Source organism: Oryctolagus cuniculus, chromosome 11 (genome assembly GCF_051225735.1).
Source record: "Oryctolagus cuniculus isolate XC-2025 breed Fujian yellow rabbit chromosome 11, ASM5122573v1, whole genome shotgun sequence".
NCBI classification, from domain to species: domain Eukaryota; kingdom Metazoa; phylum Chordata; class Mammalia; order Lagomorpha; family Leporidae; genus Oryctolagus; species Oryctolagus cuniculus.
In genome coordinates, this window is record NC_142877.1 from 53,435,812 (window position 1) to 53,460,283 (window position 24,472).

General features: G+C 45.7%; 1 protein-coding gene across 12 annotated transcripts in view; it reads right to left on the reverse strand.

The window, feature by feature from the left end:
- CERS5 (ceramide synthase 5) overlaps positions 1–22,462 on the reverse strand; it is a 35,004-nt gene extending 12,542 nt beyond the window's left edge. For 3 of the 12 annotated variants that reach the window (XM_070052217.2, XM_070052213.2, XM_070052216.2), the window contains exons 1-3: positions 22,054–22,398; positions 963–1,068; positions 251–381 (exon numbers count right to left, since the gene is read on the reverse strand). In XM_070052217.2, the coding sequence (XP_069908318.2) occupies positions 251–381; positions 963–1,068; positions 22,054–22,250 (434 nt within the window). In that variant the 5' untranslated portion in view covers positions 22,251–22,398. Of the gene's footprint in view, positions 1–250; positions 382–962; positions 1,069–22,053 lie in introns of all 12 variants that reach the window. The other 9 variants (XM_089308313.1, XM_089308311.1, XM_070052214.2 and 6 more) reach the window with 8 other exon arrangements.
- Positions 22,463–24,472: the final 2,010 nt, after the last annotated feature.

Sequence of the window (24,472 nt, forward strand, 5' to 3'; positions counted from 1 at the left end):
GTGCAGTTACAGGAATTCACTCCCAGTCTATCTGGGTAATGGGAGCCAAATAGAACCACATCTAGCTTTGTAGTAAGCATATACAAGGTACGAAGGGCCACATGTTTGCTAGTTCTGTTCTTTTTTTTCCCTGTAACAGGCTAAGTTAGTCCTCCACATCCACTGACTGTTATCCTAATAATAGAAATGACTTCCAAAAAGGAAACCTCAGTTCAGTTCTATCCCTGCCCACCTCCCTCTGCACACCTACATGCTTTCACAGAATTTAGTGAGCGTTGGGGGCTTGTTCTGATTCCTCCGATGGCGAAACCAGCATTGGATTTTTCGGACATCCCAGTCCAGTTGCTTTGACAGGCCCTCCAGCCTCTGCTCATCAGGATACTGTAGATATATGACCAGAGTCAGAATACCCATTTTCCCTCACACCCCTCATTAAATCTTTTTGACCAACCAAGTGGCAGAAGGGTGATACTAACATTGGCCCAACTGATGGTTACCACTCCAGGTTTTATCCCAAAGTCATTTTTTGCAAGAAATTCTAGCTCTTAAGCTAAGGGCCTTAACTGCTTACTTACACACATCCTTGTTTGGTCTTCTCCCTCCAGTCCAAGCTGAGTTAAAAAAGCACATTCAAAACCCAAACTGTAAAGGCTGCTTGTACCACCCCCATCCTGATTATGCAACTAAGCAGTGACAGAAGCTGGAGCAAGGAAAAACAAAAATAAGATTTGACACGATTTTGGGTAAAAGGGGGTGCAGATGGCCGCTGGGCCTAAAATTCAAAAGCGTAAACTTGACCATGTAGGGGCCCCTGGCCCACAGGGACTTCTCTAAGGTGATGAAGTTCTCCTTATGGCTGTGAAGACTACCCAAATGTTAAAGATCATCCCATTCTGTCCTTACCTCCTCTGCCCTATGGAACAACCCCTCACATGAGTTTTCCTATGTCCTTGGCCACTTACCTTGGTGATAGATACGAACACCTTTTCAAGGATGGCATTGGGTTGGGCCTGATAAGGTCCACTGTCCTCGATGCCAACATGGAGTGCACAGGGTTTAGCAATAAATCTGCAATGGAGAAAACCCAAAAGCCAATTCTAAATAGGGTTTGCTATACATGAAGGATAGATCCTGATTAGTGGACTGTTGGGAAGAAAACAAGGAAACAAAATGGGCAGGGAGCTAGAACTTTTTGATTTTGTCCTGGATTCTACCACTGATATACTTGAGAACTGACCAACTGATGAAATACTGGGCACGCCAGTGCTGAGGCATAGTGGGTAAAGCCACTGCCTGCAGTGCAGGCATTCCATATGGGCACCGGTTAGAGTGCTGGCTGCTCCACTTCCGATCCAACTCTGCTGTGGCTGAGAAAGCAGTAGGAGATGGATGGCCCAAGTGCTTGGGCCCTTGAACCCGAGTGGGAGACCCGGAAGAAGCTCCTGGCTCCTGGCTTCGGATGGGCGCAGCTCTGGCAGTTGCGGTCAACTGGGGAGTGAACCAGCGGATAGAAGACCTCTCTCTTTCTCTCTGCCTCCCCTTTTCTTCTCTGTGTAACTCTTTCAAATAAATAAATAAATCTTAAAAAAAAAATAATGGGAGGTGGGCATGTAACCTAGCAGTTAAGATGCCCACATCTCCCTTGCAGAGCCTTGATTCCACACTTGGCTCTGGCTCCTGACTCCCACCTCCTGCTAACAAAGGCCCTGAGTAACCGAGTTCCTGCTACCCACAGAAGCCCTGGAATGAATTCCTAGCTCCCAGATTCAGCCTGGCCCAGTCCCTCTGAAGGTATCTGAGGAGTGATCTAGCAGGTGGGAGATCTCTCTGCCTCTCAGATGAATGAAGATCAAATAGAGAGTGAGGAGAGAGAGACATGTTGGAATGTAAGCTCTCTTTTCTGACTTGTCATAACTTATTGAGCTTTGGAATCAGAACAACTTAGATAAAATCACTATTCTACATTTACTGCATACATGACTCTGGCCAAGTTAAGCCTCAGTTTTTTCATCTATAAGCAGAGGAGAATATCAATCCCCTTGCTACTCAGTGCATGGTCCACGTCAACAGCGTTACTGGCATTTCCTAGAAGCTTTTTAAAAACACAGAATCTTGCCAGAGCTGTGATGCAGCAGGTTAAGTCTGCCTGCAGCGCCAGCATCCCATATGGGCGTTGGATTGAGTCCTGGCTGCTCCACTTCTGATCTAGCTCCCTGCTGATGGTCTGGGAAAGCAGTGGAAGATGGCCTAAGTACTCAGGTCCCTGCACCCGCTTGGGAGAACTGTAAGAAGCTCCTGGATTCAGATCGGCTCAGCTCTGGACGTTGCAGCCATTTGGGGAGTGAACCAGTGGATGGAAGACCTCTTTCCCAGTCTCTCCCTCTTTGTAACTCTGCCTCTCAAATAAATTTCAGCCTGGCACAGCTTTGGCCACTGTGGCCATCTGGGGAGTGAACCAGCAGATGGAAGATCTGTCTTCCACTCTGTGTTAACTCTTTCAAAATAAATAAATCAACCTTAGCAAAAGAATCTGGGGATACTGTCCAACTGCCACCTAGCTCTGCTGCTAGCAGGTGTAGGGACTCATCTCAGGACTTGGTCTTTTCTTTTTCTAGCTAGCATATGTAATGGCTCAATACGCTATTTCAGAGAGAAAAAAATGCGTAATTTTGAGCCCTATCCCAGCCCTGAAATATCAGAATCTGCATTTTTAACAAGCTCCCCAGGTGACTCATATCCTATTCAAATGGGAGCACTTTCTACTTTTTAATGAGATAATGTATACGGAAGACCGATACAAGCGAGGTGCTTAATAAGCGGTTTTCTGTATATCAAAGGACGAAGAGCTTAACTGGAGGGGAAAGTGGAATGGAGACTGAGCTCTTCCTGAGTCACAGTCACCTTCCTGCATGACCAAAAGAAATATTCTGGAAATATTTAGAACTTTTTGCCGGCGCCGCAGCTCACTAGGCTAATCCTCCACCTTGCGGCGCCGGCACACCGGGTTCTAGTCCCGGTTTGGGCACCGGATTCTGTCCCGGTTGCCCCTCTTCCAGGCCAGCTCTCTGCTGTGGCCAGGGAGTGCCGTGGAGGATGGCCCAAGTGCTTGGGCCCTGCACCCCATGGGAGACCAGGAGAAGCACCTGGCTCCTGCCTTCGGATCAGTGCGGTACGCCGGCCACAGCGCGCCGGCCACGGCGGCCATTGGAGGGTGAACCAATGGCAAAAGGAAGACCTTTCTGTCTCTCTCTCTCTCTCACTGTCCACTCTGCCTGTAAAAAAAAAAAATAAATAAAAAAAAAAAATAGAACTTTCTTTTTTTTTTTTTTTTTTTTTTTTTTTGACGAAATAGAACTTTCAGTAGTTCTGAATAAAGAAATCAGAAGGCAGGAGGGAAATTACCTATTCACACTCAATTCTATTGCCAGATCTATCAGTAACTTGCTTAAGTCACTTACTCTCTTGGGTCTTGGTTTCATCATCTTAAAGAAGAGGTTACACAAAATGATTTCTAAGATTTTTTTTTTTTTTTTTACAATTCTATGATGTTATTGATTGTAATTAAGCTGTAGCTTTTGGATCTTTAAAAACTGAGGAACTGGGAGCTGGCATTGTGGCACACTGCCTGCCAACATTGGCATCCTATATCAGAGTGCTGGTTTGAGTCCCAGGTGCTCCATTTCCAATCCAGTTTCCTGTTAATGTGCCTGGGAAGGCAGCAGACGATGGCCCAAGTGCTTGGACTGTTGCCACCCACATGGGAGACCAAGATGAAGTTACTGGCTCTGGACTTCTGCCTGTTGCAGGCATCTGGGGAGTGAACCAGTGGATGAAGATTCTCTGTTGTGCTGCCTTTCAAATAAGGCTTATTTAAAAAAAAAAAAAAAAATTTGAGGAACTGGTTTTCCAAGAAGAATCTCGCTCTCCAACACAGCAGAGATCTGTGTGAGCATCCACTCTAGGAAAGCTCTACAGAGCCCTTACAGAATTAGCCAAAACCAGTTTCAGCCCCCTTAGCAGCATGGGCAGTCCCACGCTGAAAATGTGCTGAGAGGCAGAAGACGCAGTGCTCCTGACCTGTTTTCTTGACCTGCATATGAATCTAGATTTTATTATCTCTAAAGGACTGAGAGTACGAAACTTTACTCTTTCTCTATGAAAAAAAAAATTTTTTTTAATTCTTATCATCAGTGAAGTTCCTGAGCTGTAAGGAAACATTGATTCAGAGTACAAAGTTAGTCACATCAGTAACCCATTCTCTTTTACATGGGAGGTAAAAACAAGTTCCATTCAAAAGGTCAATGTTATTGGATATCTTATTATATATTGCTGGTATATTATTCTGCACACCAATAATTTAATCCCCAGCTTGTTTCATCTCTGTGCGACACAGATAATATATTCCTTTTGTATTTACCAAAGCTCTGTGCTTCATAGCTGCTCAGTAACCAACAAGTGACTTGTCTAGAGAAATCCACTTTGGGAGCTCAGTTTGGATCCAGGATTAATCAGCATTCAGAAAAATAATGAATGCAGTCATTCTTTGTTGTTGTGCTGATGTCATATCAGAAATATAGGTTAATCCTCCAGCTGTGGTATCGGCATCCCATATGGGTACCGGTTCTAGTCCAGGCTGCTCCTCTTCTGATCCAGCTCTCTGCTGTGGTCTGAGAAGGCAGTAGAAGATGGCCCAAGCACTTGGCTCCCTGCACCCATGCAGGAGACTTGAAAGAAGCTCCTGGCTTCAGATCGGCTCAGTTCTGGCCATTGCGGCCATTTGGGGAATAAACCAGCAGATGGAAGATCTCTCTCTCTCTCTCTCTCTCTCTGTCTCTGTCTCTATCTCTCTCTCTGAAACTGTCTTTCAAATAAATAAAAATAAATCTTCAAAAAGAAAAGTGCATCATCTGTCTCCTCCCAGCTACATAATTGTACAAAGACCCAAAAGCAGAAAACAGCCTTTGCAATTCTTACTCTTTCCCTCTAACCCAGGCCTCTTCTTCAACCCAGAAGCAATTAAGTGATTACATCTTGGAAGGTGGAGCTGGATTTCACTAGCTGGCAGAACCCGGGAAAGTCACACACTTATTTTATATTATGGGGTAATATTACCTCATGGGGTTATTTTAAAGATGAAATGACTTGATGTATCTGACACTTGAACAGTCACTGAAAAGCAGCTGTTATTTCCGCTAGAAACAGACATTTCAGTATGGGTACTCTGATACCTTTGGGAAAGATGACAAGTAAGAAACCCTTTCACACAACAGGGACAGTTCTGTAGCCCACTCACCTGGGTGACACCAAGATAATAATTATGATTATCTGGACTGTGGAGCAGACTTAATGTCCTACAACTGTCATTAGTTTACACCCCACCCTCACTAGTTACCAAGTTCAGTGAAAAATAGAAAGCTACTAGCATTTGTCAGTGGTAGCTGTTTCACCCTAAGAATATTTACTTCACAAATATTTATCAAGCACCTATTTTTATGCTATCATATTAAGTTTTTTTAAAGGTTTATTTATTTATTTGAAAGGTGGAGTTACATTGAGGCAGAGGCAAAGAGTGAGAGAGAAGTCTTCCATCCACTGGTTCACTCCCCAGATGGCTGCAACGGCTGGAGCTGCACCAATCTGAAGCCAGGAGCCAGGAGCTTCTTCCAATCTCCCACAGGGGTTCAGGGGCCCAAGGACTTGGGCCATCTTCTACTGCTTTCCCAGGCCACAGCAGAGAGCTAAATAGGAAGTGGAGCAGCCGGGACTCAAACTGGCACCCATATGGGATGCTGGAGCTGCAGATGGGGGCTTTTAAATCACTGTGCCATAGCGCTGGCTCCTATCATATGAAGTTTTTTTTTTTTTTTTAAGATTTATTTATATATTTTAAAGTCAGAGTTACACAGAAAGAGAAGGAGAGGTGGAGAGGTGGAGAGAGACGTCTTTCATCCACTGGTTTACTCCCCCACTGGCCACAATGGCCAGAGCTGGGCCAATCCAAAGCCAGGAGCCAGGAGCTTCTGGGTCTCTTGCGCGGGTGCAGAGGCCCAAGGACTTGGGCCATCTTCCACTGCTTTCCCAGGCCATAGCAGAGGGCTGGATCGGAAGCGGAGCTGCTGGGACTCAAATTGGCGCCTATGTGGGATGCCAGCCAGCACTGCAGATGGCAGCTTACAGTACTGACCCCATATGAAGTTTCATGATGATAGTGGGAGACCTGGAAGATCCTGGCTTCTGGTTTCAGATCAGCCCAGTTCTGGTTGTTGTGGCCATTTTGGGAGTGAACCTCTCTCTGCAACTCTGCCTTTCTTTGTTCTTTCTTTTTTTTCTTAAGATTTTATTTATTTATTTGACAGGTAGAGTCACAGACAGTGAGAGAGACAGACAGACAGAGAGAGACAGACAGAGAAAAGTCTTCCCTCCATTGGTTCACTCCCCAAATGACCTCAACGGCCAGAGCTGTGCCAATCCGAAGCCAGGAGCCAGGTGCTTCCTCCTGGTCTCCCATGTGGGTGCAGGGGCCTAAGCACTTGGGCCATCCTCCACTGCTTTCCCAGGCCACAGCAGAGAGCTGGATTGGAAGAGGAGCAGCTGGGACTAGAACCAGAGCCCATATGGGATGCTGGTGCTGCAGGCAGAAGATTAACCCAGTGCACCACAGTGCCGGCCCCTACTCTACCTTTCAAGTAAAATAAATATTCTTTAAAAAAGGTTTTATTTTTCATAGGTAGAAAGAGAAAGCTTCCATCCATCTGCTGGTTCACTCTCTAAATGTTCACAACAGTTGGGACTGGGCCAAGTCAAAGCTGGGAGCTGGGAATTGAAAGCAAGTGTCTCATGGGAGTGGCAGGAACCCAATCACTTGGCCCGTCACCACTGCCTCCCAGGATCTGCACTAGCAGGAAGCTGGAGTCAGGAGCCAGAGCCAGGAACTGAATGGCGGCACTCTGATACGGGATGTTGGCATCTTGTTGCTGAGCTATTTACCCACCCCATGAAATCACAACCTTTGAGAGCAAGTTCATTCTGCATCATTGCAAATGCCGGCATTTGGAATAACCTATGAAGCAGCTATCTAGGCTGACCAAACTCCAAAGAGCCTGGCGTCCATCCCTTGAGCAGAGCATGACATAACTTTCTGAAAATGTGGTCTGAGACCCCTGGAGGTCCTAGAGACTTTTCAGGAGGTCTACAAGGTCAAAACTATTTCAATGATCTTCACAAAAATTCTGTAACATTTTTTCACTGAAAACATTTTATTGGACTTTTGGATACTTCTGCTGGAACAAGTGCACAGGCCTCCTCTTTGCTGATCCTGTGTTTGGCCCCAGTGCAGCCTGTCCTGTGCTTCTGTAACTTCTTAAGAATTTTTTTTCCCTCTCCTTTGCTCATGAAATTTCCACAGGTTACATTACACATCTAAATGGACTAAATGCAGAAGCTGCCATGAAAATTCAGCTGCCAGATAAAGAGATTTACAACATGTAAAATAATGCTACTCTTCACTTTCTTTGAAGTTATTTTTTATAAAATATATACTATCATAGAAGTGGCTTACTGTTACATTTAAATGAATAAATATTTATGAAAATTTTTCCACCCTAATTTCTCCAACAGTACATATCAATAGGCATTACTCACATAAACAACACTGTGGAATCCCTGAGGCATTCTTAAGGTTGAAAAAAGCCCTGAGAGCATAGTTTGAAAAACACTGGGGAAAAAATATATCAAACTTATCCTATGATTTTCTTTCCTCTCCAGGATCAACGTGATGTCCAAGTTTTAAAATAATTTGTCAAATGAGACTTCCCCTCACTGGCAGGTCTGAAGAGGTAGGTCTACGAAAGGAAGCTACTCCCTTCTACCTGCCACTCCAGGAACATGGGCCTCGTAACCCAATATGACAGTAATTTTTGGGTTCTGCCTTATAGAGATTATTTCATACTGTTCTTTTCCTGCATTTTGGGGGGGGGGGTATTTGAAAGAGTAATACAGAGAGGTAGAGCCAAAGAGAGAAAGAGGTCTTCCATTCGCTGGTTCACTCCCCAAATGGCCGCAATGGCTGATCCAAAGCCAGGAGCCAGGAGCTTCTTCCATTTCTCCCATGTGCATGCAGAGGCCCAAGGACTTGGGCCATTTTCATCTGCTTTTCCAGGCCATAACAGATAGCTAAATTGGAAGTGGGGCAGCCAGGACTCGAACCAGCGCCCATATGGATGCCAGTGCTGCAGGCCAGGGCTTTAACCCACTGTGCCACAGAGCTGGCCCCATTTTCCTGCATTCTTGATACACAGCAACAGTTGACCTAAGACTGGGTTAATAGATAAAATTAACTGCTGGTTTGCTTTTTATACCGAATAGAAGAGTTATACTCACAATTCTAGCTTTTGAGTCACTACGACATCATTTATGGATATTAACCCTACAAAAATGCATTTGAAAGTCTAGATCAAGTTTCTCAACTGGAATATCATGGCAAGTTAATACAAATAGGCTATACTTTTGTGGAGATATTGATCTTGGCTATTAGGGTGGTCCATGAGGACTGGGGTAGCCAGAAACCCTTAGAGTATATAGCTGCTGGCCTCATTTACTCCACTGTAAAATGTAAATTATTTTTTATGTGTGTAGCAAGATGATCAAATTGGAAAGCACTGGTTTAGATCAATTTCTAGAAAAATATAAAGTACTAAGGTAAATATATAAGAACAATAATGACCAAAGAAACAAACAGGGAATAGAATGAAAGAAATAAAATACAAGAAAATAAGGTTTTGGAGCCAGCCCTGTGACACAGTGGGTTAGAGCCACAGCCTGCAGCAACAACATTCCATGTGGGCGCCGGTTCGAGTCCCCGCTGTTCCACTTCCCATCCAGCACCTTGCTAATGTGCCTGGAAGGTAGTGGAGGATGGCCCAGGTGCTTGGGCCCCTGCACCCACGTGGGAGACCTGGAGGAAGCTCCCAGTCCTGGCTGTGGGCTGGCCCAGTCCCGGTCATTGAGGCCATCTGGGGAGTGAACCAGCACATAGAAGACGTCTTGCTCTGTCTCTCCTTTCTCTAAATTCTGCCTTTCAAATAAATAAATCTTAAAAAAACAAAACAAACAAGCAAAAAAAACAAGGTCCTACACAAACTTATGAGGATGGAGTATCATTTCTGAATCAGAAATCCACCCACCCCCAACAGATAACTGAGATGTTTAAATAAAGATTTCAAGGCCAAATAAAGTCTGCTTATTCAGCTAATTTAATCCTTATATATAAAAGTATTTGAAAAATTCTCCTGATACATGCACTCCCAAGAAGCACGCAGAGTCCCACATGAAACACATTCAGAAAGTCCTTTCCTCTTACAACTGCGTTCTATGTTATAAAATGATTTTATTCATTCATTTATTCAAAAGGCAGACAGAGGGATGTGATATGGGGTGTGAGAATCTCAAGCAGCAGTTTAACCCACTGTAGCACAGTACCGGGCACACTGAGTACATTTTTAGACACTATTCTGTGATAAGGAGGATGTGCACATGAAGTACTTCGTTCCACACACAAGCGTATGGTTGTCTCAAGAAAAAGCACTTGTGTGACTGACACGTGAACTAAACTACGTCACCTTTTTCATAAAACCATAATTTTACCTAAAAGAATGACGAGAGACTAACATTATTTAAATGTGGGTATTTTTTAAGCTAATTTATTTTTATGTATTTGAGAGAGAAAGAGCTAGGGCTGGGTCAGGACAATTAGGAGCCCAGAACTCGTGCCAGGTCTCCCACAAGGGTGGCAGGAACATAAGTACTTGAGCCATCACCTGCTGTCTCCTAGGGTGGGCATGAGCAAGAAGTTAGAATTGAAGGAGGTGCTGTGACTTGCACCAATCTGATACGGGATGCAGTTGTCCCAAATGGCATTTTTTTTTTTTTTGACAGGCAGAGTGGACAGTGAGAGAGAGAGACAGAGAGAAAGGTCTTCCTTTTGCCGATGGTTCACCCTCCAATGGCCGCCACGGCCGGCGCGCTGCCGCCGGCGCACCGCGCTGATCCGATGGCAGGAGCCAGGAGTCAGGTGCTTTTCCTGGTCTCCCATGGGGTGCAGGGCCCAAGCACCTGGGCCATCCTCCACTGCACTCCCTGGCCACAGCAGAGGGCTGGCCCTGGAAGAGGGGCAACCGGGACAGAATCCGGCGCCCCGACCGGGACTAGAACCCGGTGTGCCGGCGCCGCTAGGCGGAGGATTAGCCTAATGAGCCGCGGCGCCGGCCCCCAAATGGCATCTTAATAGCTGGACCAAACACCTGCCTCATGACTGTCCATTCAAAATGTAAAATATGGATAAGCCAATTGTATCACAAGAGAACGAACAGTTGCTGACAGGGCTTCTGATTACAATTTGCAACCAAATTTACTACTTCTTGTGTTTTGGTATAATATCAAAAATATCAAGTTAAATGAAAGGGCTATTTTTGGGGCAGGCATTGTGGTGCAGTGGGTTAACCCTCACCCCATTTCAGAGTGTTGATTTGAGTTCTGGCTGCTCAGTTTTTGATCTACTTTCCTGCTAATGCTCCTGGGAAGCTCTTGAGGGCCCAAGTACTTGGGCCTCTACCACCCGCATCGGAGACTTGGATACAGTCCCTGGCTCCTGGCTATGGGTTGGCACGTTCCTGCTAGTGTAGGCACTGGATGGAAGACTTCTCTTTCTCTCTACTGCTCTGCCTTCCAAAAAAGTCGATCTTAAAAATATTACATATATATATATTATACACACACAACATATACTTATTTCCTTTCAATAGCATACTTTTGTAAGGTCAGCTTTTCTTCACATATACTTCAACAAAAGCAACATATCACAAAAAATCAAATGCAGAACCAAGTGAGGAGAATAAGCCAGACATTAAAGAGATTTGCAAAAATGTAAAAGTAGTGTTTTCTCATGAAATACTTTTTTCTTTTAGAAAATAAATTCTTAAAAACATTAATTTATGGTTGCTTTCCAACTGCTGTATCACAATGTCCACCCCCAGAAAATATTCTTTTTAAAAAACTTTATTTATGGGCTTACAATGTGATGTAGCAGGTAAAGCTGCCACTTGCAATGCCACCATCCCATATGGGTGCTGGTTGGAGTCCCCGCTGCTCTACTTCCAATCCAAGTCCCTGCTAATGCACCTGGGAAAGCAGTGGAAGATGGCCCAAGTACTTGAGCCCTTGCATCCACATGGGAGACCTGGAAGATGTTCCTGGCTCCTGGCTTTGGCCTGGTCCAGCCCTTGCTGTTGCAACCATCTGGGGAGTGAACCAATAAATGGAAGGTCCCTCTCTGTCTCTCCCACTCTCTGTAATTATGACTTTTTTAAAAAAAAATTATTTATTTGAAAGTCAGCGTTACACAGAGAGAGGAAAGGCAGGAAGAGAGAGAGAGAGGTCTTCCATCCGCTGGTTCACTCCCCAGTTGCTGCAATAGCCAGAGCTGCACCGATCTGAAGCCTGGAGCCAGGAGATTCTTGTGGGTATCCCACATAGGTGTGTGCAAGAGCCATCTTCTACTGCTTTCCCAGGCAATGGCAGAGAACTGGATTGGAAGTGGAGCAGCCGGGACTCAAACCAGCACCCATATGGAATGCTGGCACTGCAGGCTTTACCTTCTATGCCACAGCACCGGCCCCTGACTTTCAAATAAATTTTAAAAAAAGTCTTAATATCTTATTTACATTAATATGTAATAGATTTATTATTTTTAATGAATAAGTACATTTCTTAAAATTTCTCAATATATAACTTACATAAAAGCTCCTTGGAATCCTCAACTGTAAAAAAATTTTTTTAAATTTTATTTGAAAGCAGAGTTACAGAGAGGAGAGGGAGAAGAGTAGGAGAGAAGGGGAGAGAGAAAGAGAGAAAGAAAGAGAGAAATCTATCTCCTCTGGTTCACTTCCCAAATGGCTGCAACAGCTAGGACTGGTACAGGCCAAAGCCAGCAGCCACAAACTCCATCCAGATCTCCCATGTGGGTGGCAGGGGCTGAAGCACCCAGGCCATCTTCTAATGCGTTCCCAGGTGCATCCGAAGGGAGCTGGACTGGAAGTGGAAGAGTTGGTCCTCAAACTAGCTCTCATGTGATTCTGACATCCCAAGTGGTGGCTTAATCTGCTGTGCTACAATGCTGCCCCCCCCCCCAATAATTTTTAAGGGTGAAAAATAATAATAAGAAGAAAAACTTAAATTACACCAACACCTTCTAAGTGCTGGTGACTCCCTACCATATATTATTTTGTATATGCTATATATATAGATATATAGATAGATGTGTACATACACACACATGTCAGTGTATTTTTCTGAGTAAATTATTTATAATTTTTTAAAAAGATCTATTTTATTTGTCTGGAAGGAAGAGTTACAGAGAGAGAGGGACGGACAGAGAGATCTTCCATCCGCTGGTTCACTCCCCAGCTAGCTGTAATGGCTGGGGCCAGGCCAGGTTGAAACCAGGAATCTGGAACTCCATTCTGGTCTCCCATGTGGGTGGCAGGGGTCCAAACACTTGGGCCATCTTGTGCTGGTTTCCCAGGTGCATTAGCAGAGAGAGCTGGACTGGAAACGGAGCAGCTGCAACCTGAACTGGCACTGATAACGGATGCTTACGTTGCAGACAGCAGCTTAACCCGCTACACCACAATGCCAGCTCCCTTAAAAATTTTTTTTTAAATTTATTTTTATATATTTGAAAGGCAGAGACTGAGAGAGAGAAAGAAGCAGCATGAGAATGAGAGAGAGAAATCTTCCATCCACTGGTTCACTCTCCAAACCTCTGCAACAGCCAGGGTTGGGCCAGGCTGGAGCCAGTACCCAAGAACTCCATCTCTGTCTCCCATGTGGGTGGAAGGAACCCAAGAACTTAAGCCATCACCTGCTGCCTCTAAGTGTGAACATTAGTAGTAAGCTGGAATAGGAAGTGGAACTGGGACTCAAACCCAGACTCCAGACTGTGATAGAGGATGATACAGTAATCCTACGTGGTATTTAACTGACATGCCAGGTGCTTCTGCCTTCTAAGTCAATTATTCAAAGGATAGGATTCACTGTGTACATAATACTGTACTTTTCAAGGACACCTCTATCACCAAACTCAACATCTATTTCGTGGTCCATGTGCAAATAAGCTGCAGTTTTCTTTGAAGATGATTAAAAAGCACTGGTACTGGGGCATAGTGGGTAAAGCTGCCATCTGCAATGCTGGCATTCCATAGGGATGCCAGTTCATGTCCTGGCTGCTTCACTTCTGATCCAGCTCTCTGCTAATGGAATGGGAAAAGCAGTGGAGTACGGCTCACGTGCTTGGGCCCCTGTACCCACGTGGGAGACCCAGAAGAAGCTCCTGGTTCCTGGCTTTGGCCCAGCCCAGCCCCAGCCATTGTGGCCATCTGGAGACTGAACCAGCGGATGGAAGATCTCTTTGTCTCTTTGCACACACACACACACACACACACACACACAATCTCCTGTCTGTAACTCTGCCTTTCAAATAAATAACTCTTTAAAAAGAGAATTATTTCAAGTTCAATGTTAAAATGTTTCCAGACACAAACTAATTTGAGACTAACTTGCAGTTTTATTATACAGTAGCAAATAAACATTTTACTTTCTACAGAGCCATGGTTCTCAAAGCATGGTTGGAGAACAGCTGGGAGTGTGTGAAACTCTTAGGATATTTACAAAGTCTTCCCTTTCCAACTTTGTATTTCTTTCATACACACACACACACACACACACACACACACACGGCCTTATTTTATAGTGTGTATGAAATATGGTTATGTTAAATGTAGGTCAGATATTCTTCATGACTTTCAATCCAAACAACCTAACACAACAGACTAAATGCAGATGCCTCTATTAAACCAGAAAACAGATTTACAAAAGCATGAAACAATGCCATTCTTATTAGTAAGTTTTTAATATAGTTACTTTTCATTAAAATATTGTTTACATTAACATGTACTGAGCTTACCATTATTTTTAAATGACTTAACAAATACATATTTTAAAACTTTCTTAGTCAATACAATAAATACTGATGGATATAATCTATATACATAGAAACTCTTTGGGGCATTCAGTAATTTTTCAAAGTATAAAGGAGTCTGCAGATAAAATATTTGAGAATTTACTGTTATTGAAAAAGTAATTTTAGGAGCCAATGTCTAAAGCAGAAGTATGTCTCAGTCATTTGTTCAATAAACACTTATTGAAAAGCTAATAAGTAGTGCAATAGAAATATGGTTCTGGGGGAAGAGAAGCCTACAAAAAGAGCCCAGTCTGACGGTCATCTCCAGAGAGCAGGTAAGTTCAAGCTTCCTGTAAAACAGTTTCATTCAAGATCTTTGAAAATGATTTCCCCGTTCAAATCTCAGCTGTGACCTGACAATGTTTCTGGCATCACTCACTTCACCAAGCTCCTTGATTTCAGCACAAACATACTATGGGGAAACCTTAGTAGACTGAGTAAAGAGAATATGGAAATTGCCCAGGAAAAATGATAAAGCTGGAAACAATAATTAAGATTATCTACCTAGCTAGAAGCAGAAGAATTTACCATAATAGATGTTCTTCTCCAGCAATGTATGTACACCTTCTTTTTTGTGTATTTAATCATTCTAATGTACAAGAAGAGCTCTAGAAAAGAACACTAAGATGTGGAAAAGTAAACCTACTCATTCCTTTCATTACATAATCTTTTTTAAAAATTTTACTTAGGGGGCTAGATATCAGTTTGTGTCCCAGTTGCAAGAGGGCCCAAGCGTTTGGGCCCCTGCTACCAAAGTGGCAAATGTGGAAGATCCTGGCTCCCAGCTTTGGCTTGGCTCAGCCACGGCCATTGTGGCCATCTGGGGAGTGGACCAGTGGATGGAAGACCTCTCTTTCTCTGCAACTCTAACTTCAAATAAATAAATAAATCTTTAGAATTTTTATTTCTTGATTTTGTTTCTTTGAAAGGCAGAGACACAAACAGATCTTTAGAGATCGCCTAACTATTGGTTCACTCCCCAAATGGCAGCAATGGTTGGGGTTGGGCCAGGCTGAAGCCAGGAGCCTGGAACTCCCTCCAGCTCTCTCACGTGGGTGGCAGGGATCCAACTACTTGGGCCATCACCTGTATTCACTGGAAGCTGGATTCAGTACAGCTGGCACTCTCATAGAGGATACAGGTGTCCCAAGTGATATGTTAACCTCTATGACAAACGGCCACCCCTATTTATCTTTTTAAATGTGACTGATTACACAACAATGCATTTCTTTCTTTAAGCAGAAACACAACCAAACCTACACATATACACTCAAGCCAAATAAGTGGGCTGGAGAAAAGGCAACAAACAGAATGCTCTTTCTCAAGAGATTTTTATTATCCTTCATAGTCCAAGAAATACGTGGTTGTTAGTGAGATGCTAAGCCTGAATTTTAGTTAACAACTGTTTAAAGGAACTGAAGGTGTGGGTGCTGTGGTGCAGCAGGTTGCCACAGCGTGAGACACCTGCATTCCCCATTGGAGTACTGGTTCACGTCCTGTATACTTGGCTGATGAAGGCATCCTGGGAGGCAGCTGCTGATGGCAAGTGCTTGGTCTCCTGCCACTGACATGGGAGACCCAGATGGAGTTCCAGACTTGTGGCTTATGCACTGCCCAACTCTGACAATTCTGGGCATTTGGGAAGTCAATCAGTGGATGGAAGATCTCTGTCTCTCCTTCTCTATCACTCTGCCTTACAAATAAATAAATCTTAAAAAGTAAAATTAGTTTTGATAGTGTACTTTGTTTAGTCTGATATATTCAAAATACTAATATATCAATACATAATCAACATAGAAATTGAGGTACTTGATCTTTTCTTCTGTGCTAATAATCCTTTAAAAAAAAAAAAAAGACCTGTTGGGCTGGCACTGGGGCATAGTGGGTAAAGCTGCCACCTGTGGTACTGGCAACCCATATGGGCACTGGTTCAAATCCTGGCTGCTCCACTTCCAATCCAGCTCTCTGCTGTGGCCTGGGAAAGCAGTAGAAGATGGCCCAAGTGCTTGGGCCCCTGCACCTGCGTGGAGACCCGGAAGAAGTTTCTGGCTCCTGGCTTTGGATCAGCTCAGCTCTGGCTGTTGCACTCATTTGGGGAATAAACCAGTGGATGGAAGACCTCTTTCTCTCTCTGTCTCTGTCTCTCTGTAACTTTCTTTTCTTTTCTTTTTTTTTTTTTTTTTTTAAAGATTTATTTATTTACTTGAAAGTCAGAGTTACACAGAGAGAGAAGGAGAGGCAGAGAGAGAGAGGTCTTCCATCCGCTGGTTCACTACCCAGTTGGCTGCAACGGCCGGAGCTGAATCGATCTGAAGCCAGGAGCCAGGAGCTTCCTCCGGGTCTCCCACTTGGTGAAGGGTGCAAGGACTTGGGCCATCTTCCACTGTTTCCCAGGCCATAGCAGAGAGCTGGATAGGAAGTGGAGCAGCCTGGACTCAAACTGGTGCCCATATGGGATGCTGGCACTGTAGGCCAATGGCTCTACCTGTGCCAGCCCCATATACTAAGCCTTCTAAATCTAGTGTATTTTCTATACTTAATGACACATCCCAATTCTGTCTTGTCCCATCTGAAATCCCCAAAAGCCACATGCAGCTATGACTCTTACTAGACAGCACAGTTCTACATTAATTAAGAGGGAGTTATTCTTTGTATCTAAGAAAATTGTTAAGATTTTTTAGGGGCTGGCACTGTGGTGTAATGAGTTAAGTTGCTGCCTGCAATGCTCGCACCCCATCTGGGCACCAGTTCGAATTCTGGTGGCTCCACTTTATTTTTTTTATAAACTTTAATTCCATTTTTCCCACATACCTTTTTTTTTAAAGTTTTATTTATTTGTTTGAAGGTCAGAGTTACACAGAGAGAAGGAGAGGCAGAGAGAGAGGTCTTCCATCTGCTGGTTCACTCCTCAGTCAGCTGCAATGGCAGGAGCTGAAGCCAGGAGCCAGGAGCTTCCTCCAGGTCTCCCATGTGGTTGCAGGGGCCCAAGGACTTGGGCCATCTTCTACTGCTTTCCCAGGGCATAGCAGAGAGCTGGATGGGAAGTGGAGCAGCCAGGGCTCGAATTGGCGCCCATATGAGATACTGGCACTGCAGGCGGTGGCTTTACCTGCTATGCCACAGCGTCAGTCCCTGCTCCACTTCTGATCCAGCTCTCTGCTAATGAACCTGGGAAAGCAGAAGACGATGGCCCAAGGACTCGGGCTCCTGCACCCATGTAGGAGACCCAGATGAAGCTCCTAGCCATTGCAGGTATTTGGGGAGTGAACCAGCAGATGGAAAATCTATCTCTCCCCCTCTCTCTCTGTAAGTCTACCTTTCAAATAAATCTTTAAAAAAAAAAAAGATTTTTTTAAAAAAAAGTTGTATTGGCCAGAGCCACAGCTCACTTGGCTAATCCTCTGCCTGTGGCACCGGCACCGCGGGGTTCTAGTCCCGGTTGGGGTGCCGGATTCTGTCCCGGTTGCTCCTCTTCCAGTCCAGCTCTCTACTGTGGCCCGGGAGTGCAGTGGAGGATGGCCCAAGTGCTTGGGCCCTGCATCCGCATGGGAGACCAGGAGGAAGCACCTGGCTCCTGGCTTCGGATTGGTGCAGCGCCAGCCATGGCAGCCATTTTGGGAGGTGAACCAACGGAAGGAAGACCTTTCTCTCTGTCTCTCTCTCTCACTAACTCTGCCTGTCAAAAAAAAAAAAAAAAAAAAAAAAAAAAAAGTTGTATTTATATTTAACTCCTTTTGCAGTAACTCCTTAATTACCTTACCTAATGATGAAATAAAGAGTGGATCCACACAAATGGGCCAAAACTCACATTTTATTTGCCTAAAAATACCTCATAGAGTTAGATAAAACAGGTGTATCTCCCTGTTGTACTCTGTAAGTAAGGTATAGATTTACTTGCTGCCTCCCCTTTAATCTCTTCTTTACCAATCAGGAGACTTGAGTCTTCTGCATCAGGAAGTGGCTGCTGCAAAAATACGACATGTTTCTCTGCACTGACAAGTATGCTGTCTCCAGGGATAAGGCAGGAACCTAACCTCAGGCAGCACAGTATTCAAGAGCTGTCTGCAGAGCGTCCACACCCACTGAGCAAGGGCTGGTGAGAAGAGCTTTTCCCAGAGAGGGGTGGGACAAGAAGGCTTCTGGCCATCTGTAACTTATGAAGAGGTGAGCCCTTAGATAAGGGCAGGGCCATGGGGCCACGTTCGCCAATCTCATTCGGCTGCATCTGCAAAGCTCACAGAATTCTGTGATTACAATGCAGGGATGCCTGCAGAGTACCTTTAGGGATGCAGTGGAATGGGCTGGCTCCCTTACAGCGAGTCAGCAGCTACGGCCACTCTTCCCAAAGCCTTTCTCCTCTCTGGAGGACACACAGATGCTGCACCACAATGCTGTGAAAATGGCAAACCTGGGAGGAAGGCAACAGGCCTGTTAGGAAGAGAAAGAAAGCTCATCCTCCACTTAAGATAGCGGAAGTGGAAAGAGCAGGAAAAAAACCGCAACATGCAGCAGAGGTAGCAAGGCTTCCAAGTTCGAGATGAAAAGAATCATTAAAGAACACGCACAAGAAAGTGAGTCACCACCTCTCCTGCCATCAGCTACATGACGGGCAGCAAATTAATCTGTTCAGTCCCTAGCGACAGAGAATGGTATCTAGACGGTTCTTGACATGCCCTAGGAAGGTTACCTTTAAGTAATACGAGGGGACTGGAATAAACCCAGTGAAGTGCTCATCCATCTTCTGTATCAATCACAAAATAATTTTCTCCTGCCAACAAAAAGCTCCTATCACAATGCCACGCTCCAAATAAATGAGCTTGTCCAGATCTGATAGTATCAGTTAAGTCTGAAACTCCTAGTTGCCCCCCCCCCAAAAAAAAAAGAGTTCAAGGGACTAGACCTTAAGTTTTAAAAAAATTTTCTCTTCAAAAATTCGTTGAAGTCAGACCCAAGAGACCTAGGTTGGACCACTCTTTCCCTCTGATTTCAATCAGCAACATGGTATTAAAAGACGCAACAAGTGGAAGAGTTTTTTATCTCTCTTTGTGACAAAGTGTGGGGGTAGTGTAAGAATGTTGGAGGAGAGAAGAAAGAGATATTGTGGAAGTGTTCAGCTTGCAAATGTGGTATGGTGAAGCTTAACAACAGAAACAAAGAATTAGAATTTTACCTCTCTCAATTAAGCCAAACATCTATTTCAGACTGAAGATCTAGATACCAGGTTCTCCTCTGGGCATCTCAGATGACTGAACCCTTCTCATTCAGTATTTGCTGACCATATGCTACAGTTGAGGAGGCATTGTGCAAGGTACAGGCCACCACAAGGCAATCAGTCAACAGAGGCCCACAAAGGAGACCTTCTGCTCTGTGGCAGGTAATAATTGCCTCTCTGCAGTTCTTTAATAAAACAAATAGTCAGATACAAACACTTTATTTATGGTCAGATGGCTTTTCAAATCATCCTCATCAGATGCAGCTCCAGTTCTTTAGGACATGGGGAAAACTCAAAATCATAAATGCTCAGTGTGAGCATTTATGAGAAGGATGAGAAGGAAAGGAAAGCAAGAAATAACTCCAAACTCTATAGAGCGTATTTACTCTTTGGGAGATTCCTGAAAACACAGAGACCATTAATAAGAGAGGAGTGAAATACTCATTAGACTACCTAATATTAAAGTTTATAGTAATAATCCAAACCTCCTCCCCAAAATGCAAAGTTCAAGTCAAATGCATCATATCAAATAACTAAGATTGGGATGAGCATGGATTTGCGCTCCTCCTATCCTGGAATACGAGGAACAGGAGGTTAAATCTTACCATATGAAAGGTGGATTAGGGATTAGGAAAGGATGGCCATGTTTATACAGTGGAATGAGCACTGAGTTGGGGAAAAAAACCTGGATCTTACTTGTAGCTCCTCCTCCAACCTCTGAAAGCATAGGATGTTTCTACTATCTGCAAAAGGGATGTGGGACTTCTAGATCTTAACGGTCTATGATTACTACATGAATTCCTTCTAAAAACTAAATATTTAGGTGGGATTTGAGAAATGGGATAATGTGGGAAAGACTAATTGTCCCTGTATTTCTGATATGGCCTTTACTCCACTCTAAGGGTAGTTTCTGGTCCCTTTATGGAAAACTCATAGGAGCGGAACTCGTAACCCAGAAGTCAATTCTAATTACTTACTGAGGTAGCTGAGACACAAAATGGCAAGACTGCTTCTAGGGTTAAAATTTTCCTAAGAGCAAACACGCAACAAACAACACGCCTGTTCTTACTAGCTAAGAAACACCATACTAGAATGCTTTCAACTCAGTCTTCCCATCACTCTGTACTCTCCTGACACTGGAGTACCATAGAAACATCCAGATAGAATTCCCACAGGTCAAAGATCCTTTCCAGCACCTCTGTCAGGGGATAGATATACATCTTCAGCCACCTGATGAAACCCTATGGAATCCAAAGATACACAAATTTCTATTAAATATTTAGAAGTAGCCAGCTGTTTCTTCTCAGCACTAACATGGGGAAGATGCCTGCATGTTTTCATATGAAAAGCAGAGACTTCTCTTTTTCTCTTTTGGTCTTCAATCTTGTATTTTCTTTGTCATTTTCTTTCCTTTCTCTTTTTCAGCCCTCATATACAGATACCAAGGAACAGAATACCTGGATCTATTTTACTCCCAATCTGAGAGAAAAGTGGCCTATGCCCCTACCTGGGAATACCTAACACTATGATCATACTTTAAAAAACTGCATCACTAAGTTCCTGGGGAATCCAGAAAAGACCTTTGGTTTTCATATGCTTCAGTTAAAAACAAAACAAAACAAAACAAAAAAACCTTTTTTGGCCCTTGGTACAGCAGTTTGATGACGATAGACAAACACTACGAATAAATGGACGAATCAGAAATGTTCCACACATCACTGAAATAATCCAAAACAGGTTATGACCTTTTCAGGAAGTACCATGACTTTTTCTGCAGTATGCTACCATCCTAGAAAAGGTATTTCTGCGTTACAAACATTACCGCTCTGGTTAAAGGCCAAAGGCAAAGACGATGTTATGATGCCACCCTCATTACCTAAGCCCTATGCGAGTAGATTTGATCAAAATCATCCACCGCTGTAAGCTCCCATTACAAAATCATCGCATCAAATCCTCAGGGAGCATATTTTAGCAAGCGTGTATGATCCACTCACTCCAAGAAGGGAGAAGTCACTTCTACCAAGAGAACACGCTTGAACCAAGTGGGCAGCGACCCTGCTAACCTTACTTAGAAGACGGCTTCCACTCGGCTCCCATAATGTCCCCCGCGGCTCTCCATCCCTTCAAGACGACCCCTTCTCCTGCCGCTGAGGTCCCCAAGGCCTGTTCTGCAGCTAATCTGACAATGTCCCGCACATTGGAGGCCTTGGGCTCCACCACACCCTTTTCCAACCAGATTTCTACGGTCCTACTGATAAACGTCCTCGAGCTGACAAACCAAGTTAGGCGCAAGGGCCTAACTCTTCCCCCAACTCTCAGAAAACGACAGTGCCGGGGGGGGGGGGGGGGACGTAGATCCTTGCGCACCCACTCCTTTTGCTGAGAGCGTCTGGCCCTTGCGGTGATCCCTCGGGTTCCAAGACCCCAACTAAGTGGCTCTACTGAGCCCTTCCTTCTCCTCGGTTAGGGGGTCTCTGCCGGGGCTGCTTCCTCGCCTGCAGAATTCCTGAAGGTTGGGAGGAGGCCTAAATCCTCCGCAAGGCGACCCCCGGGATAGGATCTTGAGCCGGACCCTGCCCTTCTCACTTGCCCAGGGCTCAAACTCCCACTACGGCCACGCCGCGAGCATCCTGCACCGCGGCCCCAGCTTCCGGGCTCTCTCTCCAGTTCTGCTTCCGGCCCTCAGGCTCCCCCAAGGCGGCTTGCCCCAGCCCGCGTGCCCGGGTCGCCCCCCGGCCCTCCGCGCCGCCAGCTCGCCGACTCTCACCGCTCGAAGAGCAACCTCAAGGAGAAGACGCCCGCCGCTAGCGGGAACACCGACAGGATGTGCCGGGCGCGCGGGTAGCCGTCGCCGTCGCCCGCCCCCTCCAGGTCGGCCCAGCTCACGTTCTGGGGCAGCCAGAAGCGCTCGCTCCACAGCCAGCCCCACAGCAGGCCCAGGGCTCCCGCCGCCGCCGTCGCCATCTTACGCCCGCCCCGCGGCCGCCGCCGCCGCCGCCGCCGCCGCCGCCACCGCCGCCGCAGCCTCAGCTGCCGCCACAGCCAACGGAACCCTCGGGGAGGCAGCCCCGGGGCGGGGTCGGGCCTGCGGCCACCCCCTTCCGGCCCCTTCGGTCCCGGGCACAGTTCAGCTCGGCTCTGGGAGGCCGGGCCTCTTCACCGCCCATTTCGCCTCCCCGCCCACCTCCCTCACAGCCAACTTCCCGGCTGCCTCTCCGAGGGACCCCGCCCTCCAAACCTGGCCACGCCCCCTCCCGGGCCTCTGACTCGGACCCAGCGAGGCCCTGGAGCCCCGCCCCGGACCCGCCCCCCGCGCAGCCCTGGCCACGCCCCCTCTCGGGAAGGACTCGGACCCAGCGCGGCCCTGGAGCCCCGCCCCCGTGCAGCATTGGCCCCGCCCACCAGGGCCCGCCTCCTCTTGCTTCGAGTCTTGTTCTTCCTCGCTCGCGCTCCCGAGCACTGCCACACCCCTGGCTTCAGGCTTAGCGCCCTTATGGGGACATTCCTGTTTCTCGGCTGGCCCCGCCACTCCAGCGCGTTCCTGCTCCCAGCAGGACCGTCCACACCTGTCTCCACTCCCAGCCCCTCTCTGCCCGGACTGTCTCGCCTGCTCAGCCGGCCCCACCTCCTCACCACAAAGGTCTTTCTGCTTCCCATCTTTCCCTTCCTTTGTAACCCGCCAGCATCTCGACCTTTTTTTCACTGCGGCTTCATCCCTTAAATTTAGAAACTTTTCCTCAGGGGAAAAAAAAAAAGCAGGCTTTAAAAGAAATCCTTTTATCTTTCTCATGGGGTAAAGTATTGTGAAAAGCGAGATATTCAAAGGAAAATAGAGGCAAAAAAAAAAATAAATGGTGGCCAGTGTTTAATAATTATGTGGCAGGTATTGCACGCAGCATTTTATTTCAACCCTTTACCCTATGAAAGAGATTTTGTTATCCCCACTAATTTATGGAGGAATAAACTAGTCCAAAGAGGCCAACAGCCTGCCCAAGGTTACAGATAAGAAGTAAACAGAAAGTCTGCAGACTCTAGAACTCCGAGCTCTTATCCTATAAATTTCCTTAACTTTAGTTTCCCACAGTGAACATCGAACTCTTGCGAATCTACTTAGGAAGGGGAGCCATAGACTGCGCACGTTCAAAAGGCTGAACTAAATTGTCCCCCGCATGCCTGAGAACCCTGAACCCTGTCGGTTAAAACTTGGCCACAAGGTTAATTACCAAACATTATCTAGAATGATCTGAGAGGGGAGAAAAAATGCTTAAAAGAACTAAATCTCTCCCTCTGGTTCAAGAACAGATAAAGTAACTCTAACTACGGAGGCATACTTATGCCATTTAAAGGGTTTTAAAGGGAGAGGAAGAAAAAACAGCCCGTCCCAAGGAGTAGACTTTAGGGTTTGCTTCCTCTCGGCTTTTCAAACTTCAGCATGCATCAGCTCAAATGTTGGCTTGTCTCATATCCCACAGGGAGTTGGAGCAAAGCGTTCTGGGGCCAATCATAAAGATTCTGATTTCAAGAGGCAGGGGGTAGAGACCATGAGTTTGGTTTCTGATTTCTAACTCAGAACCACTGCTTGAAGCCATTTTCATTCAAAACCAGCAATAGCTTAAAAGTTAACTACCTTAGCAAGCGGTGGACGCTGCCGCTCACTAGGCTAATCCTCCGCCTGTGGCGCCGGCACCCCAGGTTCTAGTCCCGGTTGGGGCGCCGGATTCTGTCCAAGTTGCTCCTCTTCCAGTCCAGCTCTCTGCTGTGGCCCGGGAGGGCAGTGGAGGATGGCCCAAGTGCTTGGGCCCTGCACCCACATGGGAGACCAGGAGGAAGCACCTGGCTCCGTAGCGGCCATTTGGGGGGTGAACCAACGGAGGGAACCTTTCTCTCTCTCTGTCTATAACTCTCTAACTCTGCCTGTCAAAAAAAAAGTTAACTACCCTATATTCAAAAATACAGTTTAAACTGAAGTAAACCTCCTCTTCCTTCGCAGAATTTAAATCAGAGCCCCAAGAAACAGAATACCCCAACCTGGCATGCAGGCACCAGTGCACAGTGATCTTGGTCTATCCTCAGAAAAATGCACCTGTGTCATTCCTTATCCTTCCTCTTGGCTGTTAGGAAACATACTGCTCTGAAACACGCAATGAAAGCAGTCGATGCAGCTTTCTCTTTGGCCGAGTGATCCC